Consider the following 23,729-nt stretch of genomic DNA (forward strand, 5'->3'; position numbering starts at 1 on the left):
AGTTGCATGGAAATTATCTTTGTTTTGGGTCTGCAGTTTACACCTCAGAAGATGGTCCTGCCCTGTTTATTCCAGATTCAGATTTTGCTTTTGATTTCTTTCAATATGTTTCACAGTATAAAAGTATTCATTTCCTCTTTTGCAACATTTTCAAGTGCACGGTATGGACAATCTCTTGTCCCTTCTCTGAACTGATTCATCAAACTGCTCCTCCTTCTAAGCCTTCAGAAGTCAGAAGAAGCATTTATAAGAAATCTGCAGGTATGTAGCAAGTATCCACCATCCATTAGGATTTTCAGCGTTGGTATACAACATACATTTAATAGGACCTGGCTCAAAAACAACACTTATTCCCTTGATGCTTTTAAGATATTCATTATTATCGTAATATTCAAGTTCCACGTTATTATCTCAACACGATTACCAGAGGTGAAGACATGCAGCTGAACTCTGTTTGTAGATGGAGAGCCACAATACAGAGAAATGAAACAGAAAATTAACCTTCAGTGAAAGAGAGACGGTCGGTATTGCATTGAGTACAAAGCACTGTGAAAAAGAGCATGCACATACAGTTGAGACACTGAAGAAGCTCCAAGATCAGGATCAGATGCAGTGTGTACTTGCCTAGGGAACAGGGGAGGCTCCTATTTGAGTTCCTGGATCACAACATCTTGGGACTGAATCATCTCATCCTCTGTGCATCAGAATCCTACAAACTGCTGTCAGCCCTTACTGCTTATCACTGCTTTGGAAGGCAGCTCACAGCTGATCAGTGAGAAACCTGTGCTGTCAGACTTAGCATCACAGTGACACAGAGGCCACATTTCCCTTATGACTACCAGAAGCTCTCTCGTACTGTGGGAGGTTTGAATACTTCACCAGTAATGTGCATCACCTTCCCACACAGGCCAATCCACTCTTTTTACATACCCAAGTATTTTTCCCACCCATGTACAGCAGTTGCTTCTAGTGCAAGGACGGTATTTCACTTAACACATCCAAGAAGTTTTAGTCAATACATTTCTAAAAATATAGAGAATGGGGTTACTGGAAACATATTTAAATACTGAGAAGCTATTCTTTAAGGCACGCTTGTGTTTTCTTTTCTTTGGATAAAAATAATGAAATTGGGTAAACTGTCTTCCTTTCTTAGGCACTATCTTGTCACTACCCACACCAAAACTTGCTAAACATAGCACTGAATATTAACAACCTCCACAGAAAACAGACAGAGAGAAGGAGTTTTCTGGGATCAGAATAATGAGGAGCAACTAACCCAACATATGTGGTCAAACATTTGCATCAAAGCTCACTAAAAGACAGAAACAACTCCTTTTACACTTGCATGTCATATAACCCCGTATCCTCTCCCTGCTTTCTCAAACAGATACCCTTACAGACTTGTTAACAACATACACTGCATTTGCAAGTGAATATTTAGGAGTAAGCATCCCAGATGCATGAACAAGGCACGAATGACCTTTTTTTTTTCAAGCCTTCTCACAGCTACGATCTATCTACCTAACAAGTAAGAACAGAGTGGGAAGGTTTCATTTGATACATTTCCCTTTTACAAAAAATGCAACTGTAAATCTAATGTTACCTTGTGTAACATTTCCTGCACATACCCAAAGCAACCTCTGCAGGTCATAGAAATATTACTACCAAGAAAGCTCAGGTTTGACGATTTCTTCTCTGAAAGTCACAAGGTGAAAACGAAGCTTCTTGTTTTAGACTATCTTTTACTCCACTGCTGCATGCTCTCATGCTTCATAGCCAAAGCCCTTCTGTTACACAAACAGAATCATTATTCTCACAAGAGCATCTTATTTTCACTCTACAAAAAAATTCCCAGATTTACCAAGGAATTTTCTGCTACAAAAATAGGTGAAACCATGCATTCCTACTCTACAGAGGAAATCAGCAATTTTATTTCATTTGGAAGACACTTGTTACTGCTAATGTGTTAAAAAGATAGTAGTTTAAGAAGTTGGAGACTTTTGTATTAATTTTTGTACTAATTTCTTATTTATGATTTTTTTCAAATATGTCTGGACTAGTTAAGCTATTTTATTTTAAAGCACTTCCATTCTACTTGTCCATAGCTATGACCTTTTCTTGCTGTCTGATCCAACAGCTAGAGCTGGAGTTCACCCTTCGGCCTCTCACAGAGCCCCTGCTGAAATCCAGAGTAAACCTGCAAGTGCAGTCTGCAGGTTCAGGCCCTTCAAAGCTTTGCAGTGCTCAGTGCGTTCAGAAAGAAGAGCAACACAAATAAAGTATGAATCATGACTTCTAACATCAGCAATTCCATTTTTATTAGGGCACTATAAGAAGTGAGAGACCTGTTTGTCTGTGTGCTCATTTTAAGTGATGTTGCATGGTTTACATTTGCAGTGAGTACCCAAGGCATCAAGTAAGGCAAGAGAGGCCACACTCTGCGTAAAGGTTTGGTCTGCGAGGTGGTAGCAGACAAAGTGGTCAAAGGGACACTTCCAGACCCTCTGGAAAACATATGGCTGCTACAAAACCATGGGAGCATTATCACCTGCAGAAGACAGCAATGCTACTTAAAATCGAGAGATGGACGGTCATCGAGATAGCTCTTTCACCCAAAACAATACTGAGGAGAGGAGCACAGCGGCCACAGCCCAAAACATCTGCTAATTCCTAGCTATTATTAAAATGTCATTACAACCTGTTTTCAAGCCCACGGCATGACAGCACCTCCCTTACAGATCTCCCTTCTCAGGATTTGTTCTTTTGTAGGACAATCCTCCTGGATTGAAATTCTGAGAAGCCAGAGATCCAGGCTGGAAAGGTCCCCAGACAAGCTCCAAACAAATTTTACTCTATGTATCAGGAGAGAAGGAAAGAAAGGAGTTTTCAAGTCCACTGCCCCTACTATAAGATTGAGCACAACTAGTGTATCAGGCCCAGAAGAGAATATAGTTAAATGCCACCTCCTTGACCAATGATGTTCCCCTGTCCTTCAGAGCATGATGTTCTCAGTGCAGGAATCAAATTCCATTTGCATTAGTCCTTTTCTGTTTGTAATAAAAAGCAAGGCAGACACAGCAAGCTCTAACCATGACATCCCTTAGAAATCACTGTATGTTTACCATTCTCTTCCTTGCCTTTTCTGTCTGAAAGTAATATCATGTTCTCTACACTGCAGATTAAAAAGGCATTTCTTGCTTTTCATCTACCCTACCTTCAGAACAGGAATTAGAAACTATTTAAATAGCACACCCCTACAAAAATTTCCTACCGTAATACTTACCTTTGCACACGTAAGTAATATTCTCCCACTCTTTGTCCATTGTGCATTCTGAAAAATTCCTGTCTCCATCAAAATAATATCCTTCTTTACACTGATAGTACACTCTGCTCCACAGACGGGTAGAGTTATCCCAGATCATTTCTGTGTGTGGAATCAGCGAAGGTCTGCCACAGTCTATTTCTGGAACAGAAAAAAAACATTATAACAAACCCTGAAAATGGAAACAAGGATGGCCTATCAAAGAATTCAAGGAGATGTGGATAGTCCCAGAAAACACCACCACATTTTTTCACTTCCTAATGACTTCTAGCAGTCAGGTCAGTGTTTCAGAATCTGGCATTTCATGACTTGAAAATTTATAAAAAGGTGGAGCATTTATCCTTCAAGATTAACAGTAAAATAAAGCATCATCCTGTTTTTGAAATGGAGAACAAGGATCTCTAAGCAAATTTTTAGAAACGGAGCCACCTTCCCACAACACTCCACCACATTATTTGTTTCTTAATTTTTCCAATCATGAGTAACAATAGAGCTAAAAAATGGTACATGGTCCAAGGAGAGACATGGAAGAACAGCATCAAGAGGCTTATATCCCCTTGCCAGTGGATTTAACTTGAGCTTTGGAAAAAAAAAAAAAAAGAAAAAAAAAAGAGGCTGCTACAGACAAGCAGAAATAGTTCTTCTGGGGGAAAATCTGGCTTGTTCAGACCTCTGGAGAGGTAACTAGAAAGATATAGTAACCTGCTTCAAAATTACTTCATTTACTTGACTGTTTTCAGGGAACTATAAGAATAATAAAAAAAAAGAATATCAAATCAATGGAAGAATATTATTTGGGGTTAAAATTCCCTTTCTAATTAATAAGGAACCTTAAAACCTAGTTCTGCATTGCTTCATTTATGAAAAGTAAACTATGTAAGAATTAAAATCTTATCTTCACTAGAGCTTAAACACAGAACACAAGGCTTTTAAACATCTTCAATCACTGACCTTAAGCGATTCTGAAATTCTACTTCAGAAAAAAGGAAAATGAAGTAAAAAATGAAGACTGTAGAGTAAAAGTTAATCGTATGTATTGCAGTGTGGAATACATCTACCATAATGACTACGTACTTTTCCATATGTCAATGTGTCTGAATATGTGTATCAGTTTACTAAACATCAGAAAAAAGCTTTAGAATAACTAATTTACATGTGTAGAATGCTTAACATATAGGAGAACAGTATGTGATGAGATACAAAAATGACTGCTCCTTAACTACAGCTCTCTGCCTATAGCTATCCAGTAATCAAGGCTGAAAAGCAGAAATGCAGAAGTACGTATATGTGTAACACAGACAACCTTTTATTTGAAGTGGTAACCCTAAACCAGAATATTAAGAAGATTTTAATAGTAGAGAGTGGCTGAAACATCATTAAAAAAAAAAAAAAAAAAAAAAAAAAAAGACTATATTTAATTGCACTGGACAGAAGACTTGGCCTCATGAGACTGAGCTGATGAGACATTAATTGTCCTGCAAATGGAATGCTGAAGTCGTGTCAGTGTGAAAACTGACTAAAGACTGTACTTAACCCCAGGTCACATAGTCATTAATATTAGCTCAATAGTAACCATACACTAGAAATTTTGCTGGGTAAAGCACTTTTTTTTTTTTTTTTTAATGTTACTTTCTGTTACTTTTCTTTCTTAACAAGGAACTTGTTAGGCTACATTCTTCCAAATTTCAAAAACAGAAGGGATTTATGAGTTATGTCAAGTAACAACAGCACGGTTCAGCAATCTTAGTCAGCAACTGGAAGATGTACTGGAATTTTAAGGAGAGGCTAGCTGCTAATAATGATTCCATTTCTGAGGAGTGGCTTTGACCATAGAATAGATACTAAGCTAGGAAAATAGCAGCAGTTTTGGCTGAATTTTCATCTCATGGAAATCCCAATGTCTAACATGCAAACAATACTGAAAATGTAGCTTTTGTCCTGAGAATGTTAATATTCAAGAATTATTGCAACTTCATTAACAACACAGATTAACAACTGCTCAAAATATGGCTGTTGTTTTGTGATTGTACTTCATATGCCACAAGACCATATAAACCATACTCCCACAGACGGTGTCTCTAACTGATGACTGTGTGACTGCTATTTATAGTGATGGCTGAAACAGCATCTATCCTAATTAATACATAGGCAGATTTGATTTACCTTTGCATACCAAATCAGCACCATCCCACCGTCCGTTGGCATTGCAGACTGCAGTCTGATTGCCACTTGCAATAAAATAACCATGAACACAATTGTAAGTAACTTTACTTCCATATGTGGTCTTCCCTGCAGATGCTGGACGTGCATTTAGGATAGAAGGTGGATCCCCACAATCCACACCTATGGAGAAGACATAAGAGGAAAATGAACCGTTCTGTCCAGAAGTAACGATGGCTGCAGTCACGTTTATCAGGTTATTTTACTGTTATCCATTAATTCTCTTCTCCTGCAGTCATCCAAATCTCCCTCAAGTCCTCTGCGCCACTCCCACTGCAGCTGACAGAACTGCATCTACTCCAGAGCTGCTTCCAAACTGAGTGAGTTCTGTTTGCTGTTCCTCTCAGCATGTCATGCAAGTCTCTGACTCTTTCCTCAACCTGGCTGCTAATACAAAGATAATGCCCTGGGTTTTTACTATACTTATGAATCTCCTGCTGTTGCCAACCAGATTAAGGGTGGTCTTCTGATTCGACACCATTTGCAGTGAGTCAGAGGGAGGCAGACAAGCAGAAACTCTTTAGGAACTGAAATTTTTAAAAGTGCACAGAGACCAGAGAAATGCAAAGCCATAAAAAGGTTGCAACACGTGAGACAGAAGCTTCTTCTTAAAGCAAGAGTCTACATGATGTTCAAAACACTGCAATTAACAGCTGCTCTGTTCACAAACACAGTAAGTTGGCATTTACAAATGCACAAAACAAGAAGTCAAAAGCAGTACGTTTGCTACCATGTCCATTTTTCTTAAGTAAGCAACTGTCTAAAAGGCTTTCATGTTAGCGTGACAAAACACCATTATTCAACAGTTTAACTACGCCTCTCCACACACAACACAACTTCCCAGAAAACTGACCTTTCACCTCAAATTTTTGTTATTAATATTTGAGGGAAGCTGTGCTCTTAGAAGATACGTTTTACATATATTTAAATCAAAAAAGGGGTATGTGCCACTTTCATTGTCTTAATGTGAGGTCAGACACCTTACCAAGTTTGGCCTAGCATCAATGATCAATTTTATCATCACCTAAAATAAACTCCTAAATTAGCATAGGAAGGAGGACAGAAGACAAACTTCTTGATTTTGCTGAACAAGACAGCATTACACCTGGCCAGGAGAGATCTTCAGTTAGCTGTGATAAAGACACATCAGAGAAACTGTCAGAGCTTAAGGTGCTGATATAAAGAAAAGAAAAAAAAAATCATGCATGCTGGTTTTACAAAAAGAGAAGTTCTACTTGAAATGCAGGAAAAGAGCTTGCAATACAAAGGGGAAATAGTTTGTCATTTCAGACCCATGGGTTGTTTCCTGGGTTTTGAGGTGTTTTATTTCATTTAACAACTGGAAGTGTGCTCAGAAACTCCAGCCTGACCTACTGTTTGACTGCAGGAATTCAAAAAATAACGTGATCAGAATACCAATGAAAAATATTTATAAAAAAAAAAAAAAAAAACACATTATCAATAAATCACAAGAGCTATATTCCACAAGCTTCATTTAGGGACCTTTCAAGACTTTGGGCACTTCCTTTTTGTTTTTTAATTCATTGTCCTTATTTGGGGGAAAATATCATTTCAATTAATTTATTTTCCATGTCAATGCATTTTGTTACTTAGCAGTAAGGGCTACTAATAATTTAATATTAAATCCTTTAACCTTTTCTCTCTCATGAATTTTCTAGTGCTGTTTAATATTTCACTTTTTCCAGACACCCTCCTTTTCCTTATTCATGCACAGTTGCATAAATACTACATTCTGTCCACTCTGTAAAAATAAAGCAAGCAGGGAAGACCTGTAGACCACTCTCTTCTCTCATTGATCATTTTCAGGATGACAATCTTCCTCTCCCCTGTAGAAGCTGTCAGAGAAATCGTGTCTTTGCCTGAAAGGTCACTGACACCTTCCAACTCGGTGGCCTTTCCCACAAATTGCTAGAGCAGTCTAGATGTTTGCTAGGCCTCAGCTCACAGTCACAAGAACATGCTGTAAAAATGCAAGGGCCAGTATTGATATTGCCCTTACAGTAACAAAAAGAGGTGGCATGATTTTACTGTACAATTACTAGAAAACAAACCTGCTCTTGTAAAAGACCTTTGTAAAGAATCCTGACAGAAACAGTAGTTCATTGTTGATGCTGCAAATGGTATATTGACTTTGAAGTACACTCAAATTCAGAATCTACTGAATATGAAAATAGGTTCAATAACCTTCCCCTCCCCCTTTTTTATTTAAACTATCTCTACTGCCTTTCACAAACACACTGTGCCATCCACATACCCCTTTAGCAGAGAATTCATGAAAGATTTAAAACGACAAAAGCTCCTCTCACCTTTACAGCGCAAAGTGGCAGGTTCCCAAGCTTCGTTTGCAGTGCAGTATGAGAGCTTTCCCTCATCGCTGTAAAACCCTTCTTCACATTCATAATGAACCGTACTGCCTGGTACCAAGCTGTAGTTTCCTACAATGTAGCCGTGCTCCATTTCAGGAGGGGAGCCACATCTAATTTCTGCAAAAGATTGGGTTAAGAGCCTTCACAGCACAAAAATCACAACAAACAGCCACTGTAAGAGCAAGATACAGCAAGATAAACAGTGCAGTTTATTCATGCAGGTGGCAAAGTATGTAACAGATGGGTAAATTATTATTTTATTATTCCTCTCCCCTAGGCTTGTTTTACTCACTTGACCTTTCTCTCAAGCTATTTATCCTCTCTTCCTTTCCCTTCGAGCAGTGTGATTACACAGGCAAGTGGATTATGCCACATTGCCTCCCTGCTCAGAAACTAACTATGTCACCTTTATGGCACTATTAAACTTCTCTGACGCTGCACCTCTGAATGACTGCCGAGAGTCTGCAGCAATCACATCCCATGGTGACTCTAACATCTCGGTATTACTGGAGAAAGTTGAACACAAGAAGAAGAAAAACATAATCACACGACAGTGGAGAGGGCTTCTGTCCTGCTGCTTAAAAGCACAGTCATGGCAGGTACTACCAGATCAAGTCAGATTCAGTGTTATCTGCTCGCACACACAGCATCTGAGGACTCTCACCTTGGCAGGAATCTTTGTTCCCATCTGGATGAAAGGAGTGTGCTCCACTTTCTAATTTATAACCATCATTGCAATAACACTTGTAGCTTCCTTCAGTATTTACACATCTTGCGTTGTGACCACAGAACCCAGACTCCTCACATTCATCTATATCTAAAAGTTCAGAGAAAAATATATGCACGTCATGCCAGATTTTTAAAAATTAATTACCATAGCACCCAACTTCAAAACAACTACAGCATTCCCTGAAGAGTTCTATGTAACTCCTGTTTGCTCTTCCGGGAAACAAAGGAGCTTATCATGCCTGGTGCTCAAGCATCTGGAAGGAGGAGACTCTCAGAATTTTGTAGCTAGCTGTCTTTTAAATGTTATTTTTGTTTGTTTGTTTGTTTGTTTTTTACCTGAAAAATAGTTTCAAATACATTTCTTTCAAATACATTTTTCTTTCCAGAAAAATTCAATTGCTGCAAATATCTTAATCACAACAGCCCATGAACTTAACAAGGAGCAGACTAATATCCTGCATTAAACAAGACAAGGACATTCCAGAGGGAAAGATAAGTATCATCTTATTTTCTTAATCCCAGATTCTTTTTCTGGAGATATTATTGACTGAGTGTGACTTTGAAGCAGTAATTTAGAGTAGCAGAATAAAGAATGAACAACTGAACCAATTCATAGCTGTTAGATGTCAAGTAAGTGTTTGCATCACACAGCCAAAAGTACTCTGACACAGTGTCAGGAAGTAAGTTCTAAAATGACAAGAAAGTCTTGTGCAGTAGGAAGTGAAGTTCTGGATTCCTGGTGATCAGGATTCCTTGTGTGTCTACCTGTACAGTTCGTGCCATCGTTGGGAATAAATGTCTTGTTGTTGTTAGAGGCCCGGTATCCATCGAGGCAAACACAGTAAAAACTTCCATGCGTGTTATGACACAGTGTGTGATTTCCACAGATCTTGTTGGCTCCTATCTGGCATTCGTCTTTATCTACAAGCAGATTTAAAACACATCAGAGAGATATTCAGAATTAGAATACCCACCTCATCTCGCTCATCCTTATGCAATCAGACTTCCCCTTGTTGTTTTTCTTTCAGGGTTAATTGTGAGGTGAACACCGCTTGAAAAATGGAGTATTTAGACCAATAGAGGTTGTTGTCCCTGATTGAAACTGTGAATGAAGTTTCGGGACACAGCTCAAATTGACCTAAGGGCTGTTGAAATCAGAAGGACTGCTCTTCTCTCTGCTTCCTTCCAGCGTGCGCTGTCTGCAGCACTTGTGGAACTTGGGCTGACCTTCCTCCACTCACAAAATGGGCAGAGAATTAACATGGCAAAATAAGCAGCTTAATGAGATAACTGTGCCCAGTGGGTGTCAGTGCTTGTGGAGAAGGGGAAGAGACAGAGTGGAAGGTATCAGAGGTTGAGGACCTTCCCCTCTAAGCAGTGGTAAGATATTACATTCACTCAGACACATTATTTGATGTCAGCCTCTGATTCACACACTGATTTGGCATGTATGAGATAGTACTAAAAGGAGGATATAAATTACAGCCATGGAAAAGTGCTAAACAACACTCTTCCTGTAAGGTATTTACAATTAAGAAATCTGTGTATATAGGCACACTGTTATTATGAATAGACCTTCAGCTTATAAAGCTAATTTTTATTTGTTCTGTAACCTGAAATAACTGGAAAAAAATCAGTGAAGAATGCTAATTTTAATTGTCAGCTTTATTGTCTAGTTCTCAGTTCACAATGATTGAAACAATGATTGAGAAGAATATTGAAGTGGAACCAACTTTTTTTTGTTTAGAAGCTTGGATAAAAGATTATTAAATAACCCATTCCAATACACTGCATATTGAAAGCAAATGTTTGATAAAAGCCCACATTTTCTGAGACAAAATGAATTTACAATTCTTCATTATAGACTAGAAACTGAATAATAACTCAAAATCTGAGTACAAAACAATACTTACATTCAGTACATGTGAAGTACTGCTCACGGCTGGCCATTAAAAAGAAAAAGAAAACACGTGCACACAAAAAAAACAATCCACACATATTCCATGTTTTGGAATTTCTGTCACGAAATCAGAAATTTCTTATTGTGTTTTGAAGAATTCAGTGATACTGCCCAAGAAAGGACATTTTAAGAATATACAATTTCCTACCATTTTACTAACACACAGCCTACCTTGACAATGGGTTCTTCCATTCCCCACAAATCCATAGTTACAGATACAGACACTTTTTCCTTCAATTTGATGACATGTAGCATGAATGTGGCAAGTCGCACAAACATCTGGAACTGATCGGTTCACAACTGCTTTAAGAACAAAAATAAACAGTTAAAACAAACAACAAAAAAAAAAAAAAACAAAACATAAAGTTGGTCTGCTGTGGGTAAGTGGTACAGAATTTGAAGTGGAGGTAAAATCCTGATCAGAAGACATAGAACAAAATCCTATCTCCTTCTACCTCACTTTCTAACAGGCAGGAAAACCATAGCCATATTATTCAGCCTCACCAAAAACAAACAAACAAACATATATATATATATATATATATAAATAAAATATCTATACTGGACAGTTTTCTCCATCTATTCTTTCACAACAAACCAACCAGCTTTTCGTGACAGTTGTTAGCAGAGCTTATGTGACATGTAACGAATAGCTCTATTCATTCCCCTTTTTTGGTTTTCTTTTCTTTTTCCTCGTTTGTTCCATCTTTTTTTTTTTTTTTTTTTCCTCTTACTTACACATGGATGTTTGGGCTACCTGTTGGTCTACTTACATCATCCATATGTATATGTTATATAAGCTATTCATAAAAATGATGTTGAGAATGCTGCTAGCACAGCAGTGACTTTATTAAAATCATCTTAGAAATTAATTTATCTTACTAGTAATTTAGCAGCTTATCACACAGTACCTAAGTTACATACCTTGATAAGGCTGTAAACATTCATGAAACTAGCATAATATAAGAACATACTCCCCAATTTCTATTCACACTTTTTGTGCATTATGTGAATTTCTGCTTTTTGTTGTTTTTGTTTGTTTGTTTTGTTTTTGCTAAGTTGTTCCCGTTATCTTCAGACGTGCACTCACTTTCCAAGCAACAAACCTCAGAACGGCTGGTTTGAGCGCAAACAGAAAGTCTATATGTGTTTATACCTGTTTTACGTTTCTTAAAAGTAACACACAGTGCAGAGGTTGATACTGTTTCAGCACGCTGGTCGCAGCAATAGGGACCTTTTACTTTTCTAAGACAGCCAGGACTGAGACGGATGGTGTGGTTGTTACAAAACACAAATCTCCCAGCGTATGTTACACCTCTGACAAGAAACCGTGTGTTTCTACATAGTTTCCAAATACATAAGCATGACTGGAAGGAGAAGGCAGCTGAAGTCTCTTAGCTAGCTTTCTTTCTGCCCCAAATTTATCAGAAGGGCAGCTGCCCTGTCCACGTGCGCAGTGTTTTCGTTTCCCAGCTCCTGCAGGCACTTTTCTGTTTGTGCTCCTGGCGAGAACAGAAAACAAAAACCTGTCAGCACCTCAGGGCAGCCAACATCGATTAGGAAAGCCACCCTCAAAAACAGCCACGGCAAGAACTCCCTCGTGGCGCTTCAATCTTCTGATAAGAAATGGGAGTGTCTTCCTCAGATTGCTGCTCCGGGAGATAAAAAAAAAAAAAAAAAAAGCTTTTTTTTTTGTTGTTTTTTTTTTTTGGTGTTTCCACCTCCTTACCTCTAAGAGACGAAGCCTCAGCCCCACTCCCCTCCGCAGCCCCCAGGGTCTCTCTGTGGGGCACCACAAGCCCCGGGAGCCCTCCTGAGGGCACCGTCCCCGCAGGACCCGAGCCCCAAACCCACAGCACGGCACCTGCTCGACGCCACGACCCCTCGGAGGGTGCCACCACCCCGGGGACACCGCGGGGACACCACTGCGGGTCCCCAAACCCTCCCCTCCCGTCCCCTCCTCGCCCTTCCCGGCGGCTTCGGCTGCGGGACGGCGGCACAGGGAGCCGGGCCGCACTTACCCCGCCGCCGCCCCGCACAGGGAGCCAGGACCAGCACCAGGAGCAGCGCCAGGACCACCAGCAGCAGCCCCGGGGCTCGGCCGCCCCCCAGGCTCATGTCCCCGCCGCCTCCGAGCCCCTCAGTGCGGCGCGGCCCCGGCGCCTCCGCATCCCCCCCGCCGGCCGCCGCCGCGCTGCCCCAGCGCCTGCCCCGGGGGCGGCCGACCCTTATCGCCTCCCCCGGCCTTCCCCTCGGGCAGGCCCCTTTCCTCCCTCCCGCCGAAGAGCCCTTGCCCACAAAACTTTTTTTTTTCTTCTTCTTCTTTTTATTATATATATATATATATATATATATTTTTTTTTTTTTTTCTCTTCGCTGGCACAACCCCTTCCTTCCCCAGGACGCCGCCTCTGCCCCAGGCGGGCGGGTGGCAGCGCTGATAAGGGCTGCGTGGTGGTGGCCAGCCTTCGGGGAAGCGCAGGGAAGGGGTTGTTTATGGCTAGGGGGAATGGGGTGCAACGCCTCGGGATGCTCACAGCTCGCCCCGGCTGCCAGCCCCGCCATGCCCCCGCCTGCCATGGAGCCCCCTTGCGAGCCCCACACAGGGGGGCACAAAATGGCGGCACCGCGCCCTGGGTGATGGCGGCCTGTGGGGAGCGGTGGCTGCGACAGCTCTTGGGGCACCGGCACATCAGGTGCCATAAATTTATTGTGAAGGATACACCTGTACTTGGAATTGAGGAGAGCTTTTCCCCTTGTAGGCCTTCCTCGGCGTACAGCACTGTCCCCAGATGATGTTTGTAATCAACACCAGCCATGCTGCCTGAAGCAGTTTCTGGTGTATGACCAATAATTCTCCTAACGCTCATCACCGCTTGGCACTTCACCAGTGCCAAGGAGAAGAAGTGGGAAGCCTTACAAAGACAGGTTTAGGCAACATTTATGCACTCTAATGAGCTTCCTGAAGGAGTTTCCTCATGCGCTGTGTTGGCTTTGCATTGATGCCACTAAGGCAGTCAGGCCCGCCATCAAGACTGAGTTTAAGTAACATAAACTCATCTTTCACTGCTGCATCTGCTGTGTTACAACAACAGAGACCAAACTGTGCATCTGATTTCAATGGAAATAAAATCCAGTTTCATAAAACTACCAGTTTTATTATTTTGTTTTTATTTATATAAGGTGATCACTTCCTATATCCCCAATTACTGTTCTGTCAGCTTAAGTATGCATACATTTTTAACCAGTTTCTGCTACCCTTAGTTATCTCAACCAGGACACAAAGTGACTTGATTTCCTGGCATTGGCCAAAGGCCTTACAAGTGATCCTGCTTTTAGAACAACATGCTATAGATGCTGGTACCACACATTTCGTAAGCTACTAGAGCTGAAGGCACACATTTGCAGTGGTGGTAAGTAGTTTATCACTATAAGAAGTGATTCGGAGAGGAGATGTTCCGCTCAGTGTATTGGAAATGTTTTGCAAATGACATCTTTTCCTCTCCCTTAGTAGCTGACCAAGATACAAATCCTCTGGCACTTCAGTTTCTACTGTTCCTTTCATAAAGAGTAGTAGCAGCAACCTCTAAGAATTATAAACACTTTACACAGTAAAGAGAGAAGTATTATTATATTAACAAAGAGAATAAATTAAAAATATAACATATAAACATTCTCTGAAGAAAGTTACAAGGAAATGTATTGGTTGAAGAAAATACAAGACCTAGACTGGAAAAAAAAAACTTGTTTGCTGATTAGTTTAAGACACTTCAGAACAAAATAATCAAGGCTACTTTAATTACATCTATGTTGTTTATATATTTACATTCAAAGCACAATCATAAGAAATAAGGGTCAAAAGGATGTTAGGTCATCTAATCCATTTTTCTGCTCTAACACAAGCTTGACTATATGAAATGATTCTTGACATTCTTGTCTATCCTGATCTTTACCATGACGGTGATGTTGGATTCACAGCATTCACATGCAATCTATTCCAGTACTTTGTTCTGTTTGTAATCTGAAAATGGGAATCCAAGTTTCAATTTAGCTTGTAGTTAAAATGGTAAGTCTCTGTCCTGTCCACAACAGACTCCCAACAGTCTTTTTAATCTGGATCCAGAAGTGAATCAGATACTGAAAAAAATCGCAGATCACATTTGGTCTGTGGTCACCTGCCAAGGTGCTGAGTTACTTTATTTACAAAGACAAAGATTCAGGAGAGTAAGGTAGATCAGTGTCACAATATGCTGATCCATACAGCTTGGGCAAATTTAGCATATTTAGTACAAAAATCTGTCTCATGAAAGTACAGGAGAAGATACATAATTTCTGCTCCAGAGAGCATGAGATTTTTAATCTTTTCCCTGTCAAAGTTAAAAGATCTAGTTTGTAATGTTAATATTTCTCTTGACCCTAACAGCATTACATCTTACTACCCGGCAGGCAACTGTACCAGTATTTGCTTCCATTTCTCTTCTTTGTGATAAGAAAACAGTTGCGATGGTCAATGTAATTGAATTCATCCAGAGACACATGGAAGTTTCCCGTGCGGCTTTTTCCTTGCAGCTGTCTAAATGGAGATAATCAAAAATCAAAAAAGGCAAGCAGGATTAAACACCTTCTCAGTTGTCTGTATTTGTTCTGTCTTCTTTTCAGACGGTGAATGTCACTATGTCATTTAAATCACATTCGTTTTGTAAGGATGTTTAGCATAGATTACACTACTTATTCTGACATATAAAGACAAAATATTCTATAGTAATGTCTCTTTCATCAATTAGATTTCAAAAAACACGGCAAACATCTTCAGCCAGACTAAATAAATATAATTCGTCCTTGCTAACAGATTACTTAGCTTTTCATAAAACAGTTGCATTCTCTAACAGCTTGCTTTCTAGCACTTCTTTCCAGCTGGCAAAGAAGAGAGCAATGGTAACTTGACAGGAGTTTTGTTCTGCCTTCCCAGCCTATTTAAAAATGAGTCAGATTAATAACTGTTTTCTGGTTATCCACTTTATTTCCAGAATAGGCAACTGCAGTTGTTGAAATGGAAATAACTGAAAAATTGGCCGTCCCCCTTCAGCTTATAATGGAAATGCTTTAGTAAATATTGCATGGAGGAAAAGCATTGTCCTGTAATGCATTTTGCTACAAAGCAAGTATTACCACTCAAGTTGTTTGCAGTGTATCTGTGTGCACTCTCAGGTGCCATTTAATGCCATTATCTTTGCCATTGTCTCAAGTCCTGATGAATGAAGCCAAGACCAAAAAAAAAAAAAAAAAAAACCACAGAAATGGGATCTTTGTGAAAGAATTCAAGTGCAAGATACCTGAATTCGATCAAACCTTATTAAACCTTAATTATTGAATACTTCTGCAACACTTCCCTGGAGGATAGGCCTTGGATGAAATAGACATCAGAGCATGCCACATACATCTCATAGCAAGAGCATGTTAGTGATAAAGCCTGCTGACCGTTGCTGCTAATCAGAAAAGCAGTTTTACAGAGCAAAAGGGCTGCTATCTGTGGGTTTTAGCATAGAAGTTGGAGCCCAAACTGAGCTTTGCCACAAGCTCACTGTGACCTCAGATAAGATAACCCCTTTCTGCCTGTCTTGGCTTCTCCCTCCCGCCTCTGCTGTGAAACTGGGAAAATATTCCTACAGGGGTGTCCCCAGGGTTAATATCCTAAAAGTAGGTCTGGGGTAGTAGAATGTAAGCTATTCTGACAGAAGCTTTGATGTTACTACAGTCTGCCCCAATTTTTAACCTATAAGGACAGATAGAAAGACTTAGGCTCAATCAGTTTATGTGGAAGCACACTAGTGTTGCTGGGTCTAGGAAAATCATGCAAGAAGGCTGCTGACATGACACTGCTGCTGATTGTTCCACGTGGTTGTATGCGAGTTGTGTCATTTTGACATCTATGCTGACTGAAGGTTAATAGTTAGGAGGAGAGATGGAGAGCCAAAAAGTAAAAGTAAAGAACAGAGTACCATGCAAAACGGCACTCCCTTCGTGTGTTGTTTCAAAATTAAAAAACATGGTTGTGATTTCTAGAGTTCCAGATAGATGTACAGACATCTTTTCCTTTCTGATCCTGGAATACCAGGTAATATTGGAAGAGAAAGAACTGAGCAATGATCTTAGTGCTCCTTTTGCCACGTTTCCTAGGCTCACCCAGAAGAGTTTTGCTTTGTTATGCAGCTGTGCAAAACTTGGTAACAACTTCTAGTTATGGCAGCAATTCATGGTAATTTCTTTGATGGGTACAGGAAGAAAACCAAGACCCTTTCATTATAAGTACTATCCTTCTCTCTTACCATTAGCTTTGCTGCATTTAAAGGCAAGATCAGTGCGTAAGTGCTACAATCGTTAGATGGGGTATATGACAAATTACCAAACTATGTTATCCATGAAAAGACATGCATATGGGATTTTTGATTATGAGAAAGGAAGACAAATATTGATGAAATCCTATAAACCAAACAGTTCTCTTCAGGTATCTAAGGATTCCTTTCCTACAGCTGCTTCTTTCCCAACAGACCAACTATATTTTGTCACCAGGTAGTTTATTTGCATCAACACTTTGTACAATGGAAGAAAGAGGGAAGAATCTGATAACCAAAGCTTTCATAGTAAATACATTGGCCTTTGCTCTCAGAGTTGTTTCATAAGCAATTCAGCTTTCAGATACTCCTTATCCATTGTAAAGAAACCTTTGTTATCTCAATTAGAAAGCACCTCAAAGTCACTGTATTTTTAGACTCTGGCAACACAAAGTCAACAGGATGACTTGGAGCCTCAGATTCATAATATTATGGATTCTTTTTTGGCATAGAAAGAGAGAGCGCTTTTGTTTGGTTAAAACAACAACATGAGCTCTGCTCTTTGGTCTTTCAAAATTCAATTAGGTATAACTCTATTATTTCTACATTTACTGGCAGTCAGAAGAGAAAGAGACCCTGGGTGAGGACATTCATGTGTTGTCATAAATTGTAATAAAGATATAAAATTGACGTTTCTAGGGAAATAAAAGGTCACCTAGTCTTTTTTTGATATTAATTGCAAAACTGAGATCCTTGTTTCAAATACTTTATGATATTCCCACAAGACTCTTCAAGTCTATCAGCAATGCAGCTATCCAGAAATTGGCAATAAGATACCATTTATCACAATATTAAAGGTTGAATTCTATCTAGTAGTGAACATTTGTTATTGGACCACAAAAATACGATAGCTAAATGAGAAAATCATTGATCTTTATTGAGATTTTGCCTACTACCTGCTTCTTCCCACCAGGAAAAGTATAGTACCAAAGATAGTACCAAAATGAAACCATTCTTTAATTGTTCCTGGCACAATCTCAAAAATTAGGCTAGTAAGTGTCACAGTAGACGGCATAATAGCTAGGAAAACCATAAAATGTATTTGAGCCTCATACCTTTATGAAAAATCATAGAATCATAGAAAGTCTTGGGTTGGAAGGGACCATAAAGATCACGCAGTTCCACCCCCCTGCCACAGGCCGGGATGCCGCCCACTAGATCAAGCTGGCCATGCCCCATCCAGCCTGAGCCTGAGCACCTCCAGGGATGGGGCATCCACAGCCTCTCTGGACAGCCTGTGCCAGGGCCTCATCACCCTCTGAGTGAAGAATTTCCATCTAACCTCTAATCTAAATCTTCCCTCATTTAGTTTAAAACCATTCCTCCTTGCTCTGTTATTATCCGATTAGCGAAGAGTCATTATCCATCTTTTTTTTTTATAAGCCCCCTTCAGAATCATGGAATCATTAAGGTTGGAAGAGACCTCCAAGACCATCTGGCCCAACCATGCCACTACCACCACGTCCCCAAGCACCACGTCCAGCCTTTCCTTGAACACCCCCAGGGACGGTGACTCCACCACCTCCCTGGGCAACCCGTCCCAACACCTGACTGCTTTTTCTGAGCAGAAATGTCTCCTCATTGCCAACCTGAACCTCCCCTGGCACAACTTGAGGCCATTCCCTCTGGTCCTATCACTGGTTACCTGTGAGAAGAGGCCGACCCCCAGCTCCCCACATCTTCCTTTTAGATAGCTGTAGGAGCAATGAGGTCTCCCCTCAGCCTCCTCTTCTCCAGACCAAACAACCCCATCTCCCTCAGTCGCCCCTCATGGGACATGTGTTGCAGGCCCTTAACCAGCTTCATAGCCCTGCTCTGGACAAGGCTGCAATGAGGACACCCCAGAGCCTTCTCCGGGATGAACACCCCCAGCTCTCTCAGCCCTTCTTCACAGATGAGGAGCTCCAGCCCTCTGATCATCCTCATGGCCCTCCTCTGGGCCTGCCCCAACAGCCCCACACCCTTCTGGTGCTGGGGGCCCCAGAGGAGGACGCAGCACTCCAGGTGGGGCCTCCCCAGGGCAGAGCAGAGGGGCACAATCCCCTCCCTCCTTCCCCTGCTGCCCACCCCTCTGTTGGTGCAGCCCAGGACGCAGTCGGCCTTCTGGCTGCAGGCACCCACTGCTGGCTCGTGTCGAGCCTTTTGTCCACCAGAGCCCCCAAGCCCTTCCCTGCAGGGCTGCTCTCCAGGAGCTCTTCTCCCAGTCTGTGCTCATGGCTGGCATTGCCCCGGCCCAGGTGCAGCCCCTGGCAGTGGGACTTGTTGAACCTCATTAGGTTCACGTGGGCCCACTTCTCCAGCCTGTCCAGGTCCCCCTGGATGGCATCCCTTCCTTCTGGTGTCTGACTGCACCGCTCAGCTTGGTGTCACCTGCAAACTTGCTGAGAGAGTGCTTGATCCCACTGTCTGTGTCACTGATAAAGATAATAAAAAGTACTGGTCCCACAATGAACCCCTGAGGTGTCCATCCATATCTTTATCAAGCCTTCTTTTTTTCCCCCACAGAATTGTAACAGGGCAAATTCCTATTTAGTTCTTTCTGCAGGAGAAAAAATCAGGGAATCATCACAGATGACAGTTTTCTGAAAAAACTGCTAAACAAAAGTGTTTTTGATTTTGTTTTTTTTTTTTTTTAAATAACTTACTGTGTGGAGTCCTGCCTGTGATAAAAAGTTCAATGCAGAAGCACTGCAAGGAGTTGAATAGAAGAAGAAAAAAAATTAATGTGTGTATGCTATTGCTTAATTTTGATCAATGAATGGTGAAATGTTTGAAGAAAAAACAAAACAAAACAAAAACAAACAAACAAAAAAAAACCATTGCTGTCAGGAAGACGCTCAGAGACGTCTGTGTATTGGAAGCACAGAAACACACAGAGGCATTATTAACCTATCTTGTGTCTGAAGACAAACAGCTATATCTTGGAAATCATGAAATTAGAAGCATCCTACCAGCCTTTATGGTTCTTTTTGTAGCTCTTTGTACAAGTAAAGTGTCCCCTAATGACAGTGGAAGTGTTTCATTGCAGGTTACTATGTGATGGAAATACAGTGCATAACAACTCTGCTTTTCTAAAGGTCTCTGAATTATATATTTGTCCAGCACAGCTCATCTCAGACAGCAGCTCTTCAAAACCTTAGGAATACAGCCTTCTGAGCATATTTTTTTACTCCAAACTACAACCATTTTTAGTTGAATCATCATTATGATTCTATTGTTATATAAATATTATATATTTAAATATATATTTTTTTGAATATGTATATATATAACCCAGAAATTCAACTTTCACTTGGTGATCCTTCTCACTGATGATTGTAAATATAATTATGCATAAAGTGAACACTTTGACCCATAGTAAATATTTAATAACTGGAATCAAAATCTTTGGCATGTTTTAAACTTTTTGTAGCTTATCTTCCTGAGGAATGCATGGCCAGCTTACATTCTAGAACATTTCCCCCAAATTAACTGGAAAAGGCAGACATAAAAATATGATACATCCACAACTACTGTGTTCTTAGATTACTTTTCTGTCCTTGTTATTACATTGTACTTTAGAGTTACAGAAGAGGCAAATACTTTTTATTTTTTTTTACCATGTATAAAATTCATCTCAAAACTCCTATAATGGTATTACAGAGGGAAAATTAGACAAATGAGACTTGTTAAACCTTTAAAAAACATAAGCAAGAAATCAGGGTCTGTCTTACAATGCACTGTCATAGCCTTTAACTTTGTAGGCAAAAAAAGTCCATAAATATAAGCCTTAACTAGAAAAATAAACAGAAACCGACAAACAAAAACACCCTCTATCTGTAAAAGAGACCTTGATGGGGGTAAGATATGGCTACTGTGCAGCTCTGTTAATGAGCTGCTGTCACTTGATATTCTTTTTGCCTTCGTGGAGAACTTTCTGTGCACCAGAAGAACTTGAGATTCAAATAATGGACGTCTGTAGTAACTAAATAATGACTCCCTATTTAGTCCTGCACTAGACCGAGTGTTTTGTTTTGTTTTTATTAAACCACCTCATTGTCTAATTACAGTTACATTTTTTTTTTTTTTTAGTTCAGACCCATTTGAAGTACAACTATTTCATCTGTAACATTATAGAGCCACATAAATCAAACATTCCTGTTTATAACTGCCTTAATATAACACAGTGTGTTATGTGACATAGTATTTAGATCTTCCTTTCAGTCTCCCTAGTCAAAACCAGGGAGTGTTTTAAAGTAAGGCGGATGTTATCACCCGTTATTGGGAGCGTAAGTGATTAGGTATGTATATTTAAGGTTAGCAGTGTGGTTTTTTAGATTGGATCCTGGACTTTGGAGGGGGAAAAAAAAAAAAATCAAGATTACTCAGCAGAATTTCTCAACATACATTCAGCATCTTCGTCAAGCCCATTGTTTCTATGCAATTGATCTGCAAAGTTATCGGCATTTTTCCTGTTAGATTACATGAGACAGTAAGTGAGAAAGATATCCCAGGCAAGACAGGATGTTGTTGCTAACGTCTGATGGTTGTACCAGACCTTTCAGAAATAGTTTTGTGCTTATCTTTTTATTTTCCATATGACAAGTGGCCATAATTACTGTAAAAATATTTTTCAGGGACCTTGACTAAAATCTGGTGCATCACAATAAAGATTGATAAACACACCCTTCCCATCTGATGTCAACCCTTCCTATAAAATAAAATTGGGAGAATCTAAGTCCCACTGAGCAACAAGCAGCTTGTATAACAGCTAATGATAAAGATAGGTGGTAGTCAAGCAGCTTCCTCAAAGAAAAACAACTTGCACCAGCAGCAGCCATGGTCCTGCACCAAATGCTAAATACAGAGCTCCATAAAGGAAGTTCTTTATGAACCTTTCTGTGTATTTAAGCATTTATAGGACGTCCTGGAGGTGAAATCGACCCAGACCATCTTTTGGCAGACAGAGTGTCAATCCAGTGCAAGAAGACAAAAAAAAGATATTTATGCCATTAAAACTCTTAGCATCAAGAAGTATGGTGTTGTGTATAAAGCTTGATATTCCTGTGGTTGAATTAACATCAAAATCTTTTATTCTGGGAGAAGCTTAAAGGTAAGTACTCAAACAGCATAACCCACTACTGGTTACTCTTGAAACTGAAGACACTCATGTATCAACAAACTTAGAAACTGAACTTCAACACGGTTGAAATTGGGATCCATCTCCTATCAAAATATTTAACTAGTTTAGTACCTGTTAGACCACTGAAGTCTCTGAGAAAAGCTGTAAATGTGTTGAAACACACAAAGAAAAAAACATGAACAATGAGACCATTTATGCGCTTGTCAAGATGACTAGAGCCTCAGCTAGAGAGAATTTGAAGCTATCCAGTCACTCTGAGAATATACACCAAAAGGAAAATGATACATAATGCAACCAAACTTTGTATAGCAAGGAAACTGTAGAGCAACTTCTGGTCAATGCATATGATAGAGTACTCAGGTAACAAATCCTTCTCAAAAACTTCATGTGCTCTTCAGCTGAAAAACTACTTTCATTTGTAAATGAGGAACCTTAATTGCGGAACTTAGAAGGTATTTCCAAATTTGTTGACCAGATGAGTTAAATTCTACATAGACAGGAATGGCATTTTGCTGAATGCACTGCGTTGCAGCTACTCAATCTCATATTGCTGTTGGGCAGCTTGGCCATAGGAAAGAATTGGAAATAAGAGGGGAGAGGGCAGGTGAGAAGTGCTGAGAAATCAGCTAGTGACATTCCAGTGCTCTTTTATAAGATCTAAATCTCTTAATTTCCATCTTTTCTCCATGCTAAACTGGAAGTTTTCAATTAGAAAAGAACCCAACTAGAACTGGACAACAGATGTCTCCCACTCAAGATATTTGGGAACATACCTCTCCTACTGGTATCATTGTTTGAGTCTTATCTGTCGATGTATAGCCAACATAGACTTGGGTTTAAGGAAAATTGCATCTCCAGCTTTCTTCTGTTTTTAGGTCCAAAACCTCTGAGTTCTTGAAAGCTGTAATAGATCAAATGTCACTTTTCAGGCAGATCAAACTTTTCAGAAAAAGTTTAGATTATCTCTTGACCATTAGAAAGGAAATTTGGTCTAAGTGCGCAAACTTTTTAAACACAGACTTGTCGAAGACAGGACAAGGGGTCTCAATCGTGTAAGTTTTGAAGTTGCTACCTTAAAAAAGTCTGTCCTTTTTGTGAGTGGACAATTTTGCATTTTTATTTATTTATATATATATTTATTTATTTATTTATTGTATCACCCAGGCAGAATCCATGGTTGACAGCAAAGGCATTGCTCTGGAACTGGCCAAATATATCCGAACTTAACAAAATACAAGGTGGGTGGGTGTGGTGCTCTATTATTTTTACTGTGTGTTCTTTTTTTTTTTAAACATACATTGTCTTGTTCCCAACTCTGTAAATGTCTGGGGCTGTAGAGCAGACATTTGGGAAAGGTCCCAGTAGTATAAGATCTTACCAGTTTGCATATTCATGAGTTACTGCCACTTCTGTTTCAGCTTGTTAGTAAAAGAATAAATTCCGGTACTGAAAAGTTTAAAAACATGCTGTTTAAAAGTAACTCTCCATTTTCCAAGGTAGATGCTTACCTCTAACTATTTAAGGAAAAACAATTACTTGGGATTATATTCAGAGGGTATAATGACAGTCGACAGGAATTTGAGTTGGGATTCATGTT

At 39.9% G+C, this 23,729-nt stretch overlaps 1 protein-coding gene across 1 annotated transcript in view; it reads right to left on the reverse strand.

The window, feature by feature from the left end:
• The window catches only part of SUSD1 (sushi domain containing 1), a 45,191-nt gene extending 32,338 nt beyond the window's left edge, over window positions 1–12,853 (reverse strand). Inside the window, exons 1-7 of the mRNA XM_084304640.1 lie at window positions 12,640–12,853; window positions 10,790–10,918; window positions 9,424–9,579; window positions 8,594–8,746; window positions 7,870–8,046; window positions 5,486–5,665; window positions 3,284–3,463 (exon numbers count right to left, since the gene is read on the reverse strand). Of these exons, the coding sequence (XP_084160766.1) occupies window positions 3,284–3,463; window positions 5,486–5,665; window positions 7,870–8,046; window positions 8,594–8,746; window positions 9,424–9,579; window positions 10,790–10,918; window positions 12,640–12,736 (1,072 nt within the window). The 5' untranslated portion in view covers window positions 12,737–12,853. The remainder of the gene's footprint in view (window positions 1–3,283; window positions 3,464–5,485; window positions 5,666–7,869; window positions 8,047–8,593; window positions 8,747–9,423; window positions 9,580–10,789; window positions 10,919–12,639) is intronic.
• Between the last annotated feature and the right edge of the window lie 10,876 nt (window positions 12,854–23,729).

The sequence above is a fragment of the Netta rufina genome (assembly GCF_964035555.1).
Source record: "Netta rufina genome assembly, chromosome: Z".
NCBI lineage: Eukaryota > Metazoa > Chordata > Aves > Anseriformes > Anatidae > Netta > Netta rufina.